Consider the following 9,987-nt stretch of genomic DNA (forward strand, 5'->3'; position numbering starts at 1 on the left):
GAGTTAAAAAGAACAAGTCTACACGTTTATAGTTTATAATATTTTCTAAATCCCTGATGGGTTTATTATCTGAAGAGTGCCAGAGTAGATTGACTTTATTTGCTCTTTTCATTGTCTCCATTCATCTGCCACACAGTTTGGGTATACCTTTTCAGATTATGTTCAACCACAGCAGTGCAAAGATCAATAATAACCATCATTAAAGAAAACACTTCTTGCGCAATTATTGCCTACATCTAGAACTTTTAATTTAATTAAATTAAAGAGAGAGAAATATCATCATTTACTCACCCTCAGATTGTTTCATATAAAAATGTACTTGTTTTGTTATCCACAATGAAAGATCTGTGTATGTTAGCCATTTTCAGTTCTGTGACATCATCCACTTCCATAGTAGGGAAAAGAATATTGTATGTTTGTTAGATAGTTTGAAGAATTTCGGAACAAACTGTTCTGGGGCACCTTTGACCACCATTAAATTTTTCCTACTATGGCAGTCAACAATAAGCAACAAAATTGCTTATAAAGATCTTTCTCCGTGTTAATCAGAACAAAGTAATTTATACAGGTTGAAATGATGAGAGTGTGCAAATGAAGACGTCATTTTCATTTTTGGATGAACTATCACTTTAAGATAACATTCCGTCTGTCCCACCCACATTGTGCAAGTGAGCCTAGGGGTCAGTTTAAGCAACAATCTGCTTTAAATTCATTGACAATCGTGCAATTTTCGCGACAGAAGCATTCTGTACTTTATAGAGATCGCAGCTTTCATTGATAAGGTAAGGAGCATTCACTGCATGCATTGCTTATGTCATGTTTTGCAAAAGTTCAATTGCTTCAATGTAGATTCACAGCAACAAAGCTTGTGCAAATTTCAGAGTCAAGCATTCAGAAAATCAGTTCAAGTTGCATAATTCGATGCTGTACCGATAACGTGTAAGGTTAGTGTAGCAATAGCAAGTTAGCTAAACTGAACTGATTAAAACCTTATAACTATAGTCTATAGTCACACTAAGGACGATCATTTAACTGCAAAGTCGTTTTCAATTGATCAGATAGCAAAATAAAGTGCACATCAGAACGAACGATATCGCTGGTATCGACGAAACATTGCAGCCAATCAAATTTAAAGGGCTCGCACAATCAAAATGTGAAAGCGTAAAAAAACATAAAACTATCGTCCAGGATTGACTTTAAACTTTACTGTAATATTCCTTCTTGATCTTAAGTCGTCTTGACGTGCATAAAACTTGAACTTTGCGCAATCTGCACTGCACATCGTCGATTTATGACCTGCTAACGTTATTAAACACTCTCTTGCAGATAACAATGGCTCAACAACCGCTTCTGTCCCTGCCCGAGTTTCAGAACGTATCCACGGGTACTTTGGTAGTGAAGGAGCCTCTTAATTTCTGGGGAGGACAGAGAGTGAAGCCGAAACATGCGAAGAACGCAGAGCCAGTGTACGAACCTTTTACTGGTATGTGTTATTTACACTGTGTCTATACATGCATGTTCATTGCATAGGGCGTGTACTTGCATGTCATGCAACTCCTCATGAGTGCTCCCTGTGACTCTTCATTGACCTTTAACTATCCAAAGTGATTGATTTGCTAGCTTCACCATCCTCAAAGCAATATGTTATCTTCGCTTTAAATCTGGACATCCAATTCACTGTCTCTCTGTTCCCAGGCCGTGTGCTGTGTGATATGATTCCCTGTGTGGAGGAGGAGGTAGACCAGGCCATAAAAAGCGCTCATTCTGCATACTTGCAATGGCGCAAGCTGTCCGGTATGGAGAGGTCCCGGATCATGCTTGAGGCTGCCAGAATTATCAGGGTAAATTATGCTGTGTTTAAGATTACATAGCCAAGAAGAGTCTTGCAGATACTGAGGCTCAATAAAGTTATAAACTAGATTAATCTATACAGTGATTAAATCATTATGTAGACTTTGCACAAACGTCTATACTTATGTGAAGATTTGCATTATAGTTGTACCAATTACTAAACAGACTAACCATTGATCATTTGTTCTTTTGTGCAGGAGCGCAGAGATGAAATTGCAAAAGTGGAAGTGATCAACAATGGCAAATCCATCACTGAGGCTGAGGTGGATATTGACATCGCCTGGCAATGTATTGAGTACTATGCTGGCATTGCCCCAACATTGTCAGGTAGATTTGACATACCCATAAATGCAGTGTATTTAGGACAAACATTTCATCAGTTTATGGGTTCCCTTGGAATCAAACGCCTAGCCAGGGTTGCCAGGTTTGCGTAACAAAACCCTAGTTTAAATAACAAAATTCTGAATATGCCACTCCTATACCTAAAATGCATATTTAACAGTCATCGCTATGCATTACACGCAATTATTACTAAAAATGATAAACACAGTTTGTAACTTAATCTTACCCTTACTGGCGCTGATGAAAAAAATGATTCCCCTTTGAACCGCAGAATAAAAAACAACCTACGGCAACCGTTTAAAAGTAGCTCAAGACGTAGCAAGGCCCTAGCTCAGTCACCGTTGTAGAGCATATGGGCTACCAGTGGAGGAATGTGTTATTTATGATTTTTGCATTCCGATTGATAACCTTTTCCATTCGCAAAATATTTTCTCTGCCATATCTTATCATCTTTTTCTGAAGGCCAGCACATACAACTTCCAGGAGGATCTTTTGCGTATACCCGAAGGGAGCCGCTGGGTGTTTGTGTCGGCATAGGAGCCTGGAATTATCCCTTCCAGATAGCGGCTTGGAAGTCAGCCCCAGCAATGGCCTGTGGTATGAGCAGAAATCCAGGATTTTTATCTATCTCTTTGAAAGTAGTCAACACATTTCTGGGATACTTTAAAGTTTTTTTTCTTTGGAGTATTCACGAAGTACGTTGTGTATGTTAAGTTTGTTACCATTTGTCTTTTCTCCAAAACTTTCCGCCAATTTAGGCAATGCGATGGTGTTCAAACCATCTCCCATGACTCCAGTGACAGCAGTCATTTTGGCAGAGATCTACAAAGAGGCCGGTGTCCCTGATGGACTCTTTAATTTGGTGCAAGGAGGAGCTGAGACCGGATCTCTGTTGTGTCACCATCCCATGGTGGCTAAAGTGTCTTTCACTGGCAGCGTACCCACGGGAAAGAAGGTATGGCATAGCATGGAAAGCAAATCAACGTCAAATAGGTCATAATTGCACAATCACTTTAAAGTGAATTTCCTTGTCTTTATTTGGACAAAGGCTATACATGCTCATTTGCCTGCAGAAGTGCTTTGTTTGGAGAATGTAAGGATGGATTTTACAAAATACTTTTAATATGCATGTTTGTTTGTGGCATTTTAAAACTCTTTAAAGGTTATGGAAATGGCAGCCAAAGGTGCGAAGCAAGTGACACTAGAGCTTGGAGGGAAGTCACCTCTTATCATCTTTAAAGACTGTGAACTTGAGAATGCGATCAAAGGAGCCCTCATGGCCAACTTCCTCACCCAGGGAGAGGTGTGTAAAAATGAATGTGACCATCTTTAAAGCAAACTGCTAATTTTGAACTATTTAGCTATTATCTGCACCACTGTACATGCTTTTTGCTGTCAAACATGAATTGAAGGTTATATGTAACCTGCTTTATCTTTAAACCATAAATTAAACTACCCAGAGGGGATTCATACCCATAATCCTCAGCTCCTTAGCCCACTGGGCCCTCTGCTACAGTTTCAGTAGTTAATTTGTCAATGTCTTTTTCTTCTAACAATCATTGATAAATATACTATAGAGTCAGACTCGCTACCTTAGTCTTAAGTCCCAAAACTCATACTGCTCCTTTCACAGATAACATGAATTCAATTGATTTAAAATGAACCTAGGTGTGCTGCAATGGAACCCGAGTGTTTGTGCAAAGGGAGATCATGCCCCAGTTTCTAGAAGGAGTGGTGAAAAGGACCAAGGCCATTGCTGTTGGCAATCCCTTACTACGAGATACACGCATGGGTGCCCTTATTAGCAAACCTCACATGGAAAAAGTGTTGGGTTTTATCAAGCAAGCTAAAGAACAGGTATGGCAGAACACCTGTTTAGGTGAAATGTCACTTTTTCAATAAGTCTTATGTCTTTTCTTGGTTTGCTTTTTTAAACTCTTTGTTAATTATTCATCTTTTAGGGTGCAAAGGTGTTGTGTGGAGGTGAGCGATTTGTTCCCAGCGATCCCAAACTGAAAGAAGGATACTTTGTGTCTCCATGTGTGTTGGGTGAGAAAACCTTTTATTTTTATTATTTGTCTTGTCTAAACATAATGTTTTTAGTTTGTTTCAAAATCCCTATGAACTGACCTGAAGTGTGCAGTTATTTTTCCCCTGTTGATATATTGTTTTAAAAACTGTTTTTTTTTCAACAACTTTTAGCTTACGTCACAGCTGATGTTCCGCCAGTCCACATAGGTGGTCTCAAAGTTAGTTAAATCGATTTTTTTCTGTAATTACAAATAGATAACTGCAGGGATGACATGACTTGTGTGAAGGAGGAGATCTTTGGCCCTGTGATGTCCGTTTTGCCTTTTGACACAGAGGAGGAGGCTCTTGAAAGAGCTAACAACACAACCTTTGGCCTGGCGTCTGGAGTCTTCACCAGGTAACTCCTCCATCATTTGTGACATTATTGTTCAGGCTATTTATGTATACTCATACATACAGATACACATACATTTCTAGTATTTATTTAACACTCTAATATATTTGTATTTAGAGATATAGCTCGAGCCCACAGAGTGGCTGAGAACCTCCAGGCAGGAACGTGCTTCATCAATAACTACAATGTTAGCCCTGTGGAAGTTCCTTTTGGAGGCTACAAGATGTCAGGTACTCAATATGCTACTTTTAACGAGACAATCATTAATATATCATCTGCAGATATGCTGTAACCTGTTTGGGTATCCCAGTTCAGAAAAATATCTGTACTCAAATCTGAAAGATCTCTCTGCTTTTTTAGGTTTTGGGAGAGAGAATGGACAAGTGACCATTGAATACTACTCTCAGCTCAAGACTGTTGTGGTGGAAATGGGAGACGTGGCAGAATTCTTTTAAGCTTGTGGGGTTACCAATCAGCATTTCTTATGTGATTTGTACAGTGTTCAGATCAAAAGCTTTTTCTGTGTGCACATTAGTGAATGGTTCATATATGCCTTTCCTTAGGCTTCAAACAAGGATACACATATATGCAAAGTTGCTATTAGGTAAGAGCGGTACTTTAGTAGCAATAGTTGAATGTTCTTCTAAACTCAATCTTTTTCCAAGGAAATATTTTTGTTTTATTTGCTTCAGTCACATCCCATGGAAACACTAGAACAGGATTAACCATTAACCAAATGTATTTTACAGTACTGTGTGAAGTTTAAGAGTTTCCAGATACAGATGCAAAGCAAGTGCCTTCTAGCCTGTTTCTACTGATAATTATACTCAGTCAGACACAACTTAGTAGGATTTAGTAACACTTATTGTTGATTCTAGATTTGTTTAACTCCCTTTTCTCCTACCCTCTTCATCTTCAGACTCCGTTATGACAGAAATGGCTGATGATTTACAAGTTTATAGCATTTCAAATAAATCACCTGGGTTTCCATGAAACAAAGTCTGTTTTTGTTTATTTTTAAGTAACCTGTGCATGATATTGGGAGTTTTACAATTTAGTTTACAAAAAATATTTTTAGAATTTCTTTGTGATTTTAATATTTGCTATATATTTAATTCCATGCGATTTATTTTTTTCTAAAGGTTGGGGTTAGAGTTAGAGTAGGGGTATAGAACTATATATCCTAATGAAATGTATTTTGGCAACATAAGTTTCTGGTTTATAACTTAAAATTTAAACAATTTAGTTTTTTCCCATTAAATACAATTCGTTTTCTTTAATATAATTGTATCAGTTAATGCTGTATTTAGAGTTTAAATATAAAGGACTTGAAATCCCATTTGTGGGTTTTTAGTGCCATCTGGTGTTGGTTTAAATGAAACGACGTGAGATGCCACTGTCTTCTTTCTGGCGGCCTGTAGATTTGGTTATTTAATTACTTTCAATAGTGTACAGATACAAATTCATTCAGATACATATATTCTCAAAGACTACTTTGTCAAGATTTAGATATCTTTGGTTTGAAAAGTTGAGTGTCAGTTATAAACAATACACATTATTTTAGGAAAACAATACATGCGTTCACTCGTTAATTGATTTCAAATGTAATACAAATATAAAATAATATGAATAATACAAAAACAGACATAACATAAGGATTAACCTTAATCACAACACTTAACGTAATTTTTCGTAGTTCTGTAAAAATGACTAAATGTAAAAAGTAGCCGAAGCCTACAAGAGAGTTAGAGAGCTAAGGCGGATACGGAAATGGCATCTTAATATATCGTTTATTATTATTCATCTTTAATAAATATATTATATGTGTTTATTGCCGTGAACATGTCCGTCTGTAGAAAAACTCCGCAGGAAACAATTCGGTAAATCAAACGTTCCTAGTCGTTTAGAACAACCAGTTCCGTGTGCACAACAGTGGCGCTATCGGGTTTGCACTTGGGACTTGACAAGCGCTGTCAGGGCAAAATCCCCAATATTGTCTGTGACCGTACCACAGCTGGATATTCGGTAAGTTAGGTTGGTTTTCCGCCCTAGCAGGGGAATTTTCCTAGACGTTATGTAACGTTATCCGATAAGGTAAGTTATGTTAGTCACCGCAATAACGAGCAGTTAACGTTACTATCTGGGCCTTATTTTGACTTTTATACAACTTGTAAAGCATTTATTATTAATATTTAGACGTTTTGGTGTCCATGTTGATATGAAGTGTCTTGAGTGACTGCGTTATTCTTTGCTGGTATGAGATGGGATTGTTGTGTTTCAGGTTACACCTGATTTTGTCTTTCGTGTCTACATGGTATTTAAACGCGCAGCGCTCAGCTCAAACGCTTTGCATTAACACACTGCCTTTATAAAGGAAGCGTTTATCCAAGAAAAATGGCAGAAAGCGGTGGTAAGTAATCATACGCGCATTAGGCCTATGTAGTTTAAAGTAACTGCTACTTCAGTTTTCTTTTTCTTTTACAGACACAGTAATAAAGTTAGAACCAAACAAGGGAAGTGATGGTGAAATTGACAGTCATGATCAAGTCTCCTCCCATGTAGAGAAAGGTAATTTAATCAATTGTAATATTAGATTGATTTTATTATGCATATGATACATTTTAGTTTTTAGTTTCGTATCGTGTTAATGCAAGTTGTATGCTGTAGTTGGCCCAAGTGGTTCTAGAAAAGAGAGGGTTGTAAGTGTGGTATATTTGAATTCAGATGTGTATTCTTATCATTCTTACAGAATAAAATGTAAAAAAAGTTGTATAATGATAATATAATGTTTAGCATTTTTAATTATGTTTATAATCAGTCACAGAAACTATTCACAACCCTGGAGACACTGATTCAGGCAACAAACAGCACGGGGACGGCCCTCAAACCGACCCTAGAATTCCTACAAAAGTTGACAAGGGGCAAGACAATGAAAATGGGCAAAGACCAAAAGGTATTTATGAGTACATCAAATTATTGAAATACAACAGTATACTAATATATCATATATAAAATAATATAATTATGTAAAGTATGAGAAAAAAAATATTGTAATACAGTTTTGCATCTTGCTGCATGAATATAGAATGTTGCACGTGTGTGTTTAAACCTGAAACATGCTTCATCCAGTTGGAATGTAGAGTCTATAAATATTAGTTTTATAAAATACCTCTTTTCCATGTTTGACATACAGGGTTTTTAAAACCCTGTATTTTAAAACCCTGGTTTTAGTACAATTTTAAAATAAATAACAGAGATCTGTCTATGGTATTGTAATGTTCAATTTGATGACATTACCAAGATTGTTTTTTATCAATTTCAAACTAAATGTTATGAGTCATCTAACAATTTACATTGTAAAAAGAAAATATGTTTTTATTTAATTCCAGGTACGGATGAAGTCAATGTTTGCCATTGGCTTTTGCTTCACCGCTTTGATGGGCATGTTCAACTCCATGTATGTAGGCGCATACATTTTACATGGGAGCTTTATTATAAATGTTTAGCAATAACTTTTAGTACTTTTTTTGTGACATGGACAGTTGTACAAATTTTTCTTATTTGTCATTCCAGCTTTGATGGTCGTGTTGTGGCCAAACTTCCATTCGTCCCTTTGTCTTATATCCAAGGGCTCTCACACCGTAACCTCCTTGGTGAAGATTACACCGACTGTTCCTTCATCTTCCTCTACATCCTGTGTACCATGTCAATTAGACAGGTAAGGTCTATCTGTTATTTTGATGTAAAGTGATCTTTTTTCCTTAGTTTGAGTTAAAAAACTTGCTGTTGATTGGTCCACAGATATATTGTCATTATGACCAAGTAATAATCTTGATATCGGGATACTTGGAGTTTTCAATATTAACACTTAATCAGAATAATACAGATAATGAATAAGAGGACATACAAGTATTTGAAAGAGAAGAGCAAATATTTGGACAAAATAAGGAACAGCTACTTGAAGACACTGGGAGGCATTTAAATTGAGTGTTTTTTGATGTACTTCAACACAAATTCTATTAACGTTAATACTGTAGTTTATATTTCTCTATTTAATTTATTTCTGTGAGTCCGTATATAAAATTCACGTGAATAGGATACCTTTATTTTGAAAGTAGCTTAAACCTTTGTTGCTGTTTATTCAGCTTACTATAATGCATGTTTTAACTTTTATCTCTAAATACTTACACCTCCTCAGAATATCCAGAAGATGCTAGGTCTTGCTCCTTCACGTGCTGCCACTAAACAGGCTGGAGGATTTTTAGGACCTCCTCCACAAGCTGCCAAGTTTTCCTGAACATTTGGAGACAGTGACATTCATACATAGAGACTCTATGCTTGTATGTTGTGTAAACGAAATGCAAAAAGGTGAGAGTGTTAGTCAGGTTGTGCACACGGGCTGACTGTAACTTCATTTTTTGATTGATTGTTTTGTTTCTATGTTTTGGTTTTCAGTTATCATGAATTATAAGTTATATGTAGTCAAGTTTTTAACAGTGAAGTTCCTTGAGCAAAGGATGTAAATTCAGTCATCAGCATTTTTGTCAGTTTATATTTGCATGTGTATCTATATTTGCAGATACTTCATTGCTCAAAGGGTACAAAGATTCTTTCTTAATACAAGTATTATTTTATAATAATCTTTAAGCTATATTAAATAATATTAGACTGATGTTTAATTTCTTTTTGACATGTGAAAAATCGATTTGACTCCAGATTGTTATCATGTTTCTCTGTAAATGTTTTATTTATGGGAAATAAATTTTCATTAGTCATTTTCATTCTTCTCTAGTCTTTGTTTTAAATGTCTCAATTACATCTGAGTGCAAGTATGCAAGAAGAGGTGTAGGTCCTATTCATCATTTTACAATTTGGAGTAAAGTGTCAAGTTTTAGCCTCCCAATGGCTCTGCCATTTTTGCCCTGCATGCTATCATTTACCGGTTAAAGTTTCCTTCTATTTTATGGATAAATAGGAATAGTTCATCCAAAAATGAATTTTATCATCTACCAACCCTCGTCATTTCTTACCTGTGTGACTTTCTTTCTGCTTCAGAGCACAAAAAAAGATGTTTTAAATATGTGGGTAACCGAACAACGATACCCATTAATGTCAATGAGTGCCACCATTCTCAAGCCACGATTGTTTTTTTCAAAAGCCCCGAATCTATCTGAGTTAATTTAGTACGCTGGGTGGCAGCATTCAGCTTTAAACTCGGTCCTCCACTCCGGTAACGTTAACCGAGGAAGAGCTAATGTTAACACTCTGAATAGTCTGCTCTAGTCGTTCCTCAATGGTGGCCGGCCCACTGTTGGGATATAAATATTTAAGATTAAGATTATAAGATTTATGTGCCCTATAGTAACTTA

General features: G+C 36.4%; 2 protein-coding genes across 2 annotated transcripts; both read left to right on the forward strand.

Annotated features, from left to right (window-relative positions):
• Positions 1–620: 620 nt before the first annotated feature.
• Positions 621–5,620, forward strand: LOC306900456 (4-trimethylaminobutyraldehyde dehydrogenase A). The gene is made up of 12 exons (XM_079467468.1): positions 621–782; positions 1,327–1,483; positions 1,696–1,841; positions 2,049–2,178; positions 2,656–2,790; positions 2,952–3,148; positions 3,356–3,496; positions 3,862–4,050; positions 4,155–4,242; positions 4,480–4,621; positions 4,736–4,848; positions 4,979–5,620. The coding sequence occupies exons 2-12, from the start codon at positions 1,333–1,335 to the stop codon at positions 5,071–5,073; spliced, it is 1,527 nt and encodes a 508-aa protein (XP_079323594.1). The 5' UTR covers positions 621–782; positions 1,327–1,332; the 3' UTR covers positions 5,074–5,620.
• Positions 5,621–6,534: 914 nt separating this feature from the next.
• On the forward strand, positions 6,535–9,394 carry LOC306900951 (uncharacterized protein). Its single transcript, XM_079468346.1, has 7 exons — positions 6,535–6,643; positions 6,949–7,028; positions 7,103–7,186; positions 7,437–7,571; positions 8,008–8,075; positions 8,192–8,336; positions 8,817–9,394. Exons 2-6 carry the CDS (start codon positions 7,013–7,015, stop codon positions 8,195–8,197), a joined length of 309 nt encoding a protein of 102 aa, XP_079324472.1. The 5' UTR covers positions 6,535–6,643; positions 6,949–7,012; the 3' UTR covers positions 8,198–8,336; positions 8,817–9,394.
• The last annotated feature ends 593 nt before the right edge of the window (positions 9,395–9,987 follow it).

The sequence above is a fragment of the Barbatula barbatula genome (assembly GCF_947034865.1).
Source record: "Barbatula barbatula genome assembly, chromosome: 11".
Classification (NCBI taxonomy): Eukaryota; Metazoa; Chordata; class Actinopteri; order Cypriniformes; family Nemacheilidae; genus Barbatula; species Barbatula barbatula.

Excerpts from the sequence above, each read along its gene's own strand:
- LOC306900456 (XM_079467468.1), top strand. The coding sequence starts at position 1,333 with ATGGCTCAACAACCGCTTCTGTCCCTGCCCGAGTTTCAGAACGTATCC. Across the intron at positions 1,842-2,048 it reads AGGCTGCCAGAATTATCAGG|GAGCGCAGAGATGAAATTGC; the intron begins GTAAATTATGCT and ends TCTTTTGTGCAG. Across the intron at positions 4,849-4,978 it reads TGGAGGCTACAAGATGTCAG|GTTTTGGGAGAGAGAATGGA; the intron begins GTACTCAATATG and ends CTGCTTTTTTAG.
- LOC306900951 (XM_079468346.1), top strand. Across the intron at positions 7,187-7,436 it reads CTCCTCCCATGTAGAGAAAG|TCACAGAAACTATTCACAAC; the intron begins GTAATTTAATCA and ends GTTTATAATCAG. Across the intron at positions 7,572-8,007 it reads AAATGGGCAAAGACCAAAAG|GTACGGATGAAGTCAATGTT; the intron begins GTATTTATGAGT and ends ATTTAATTCCAG.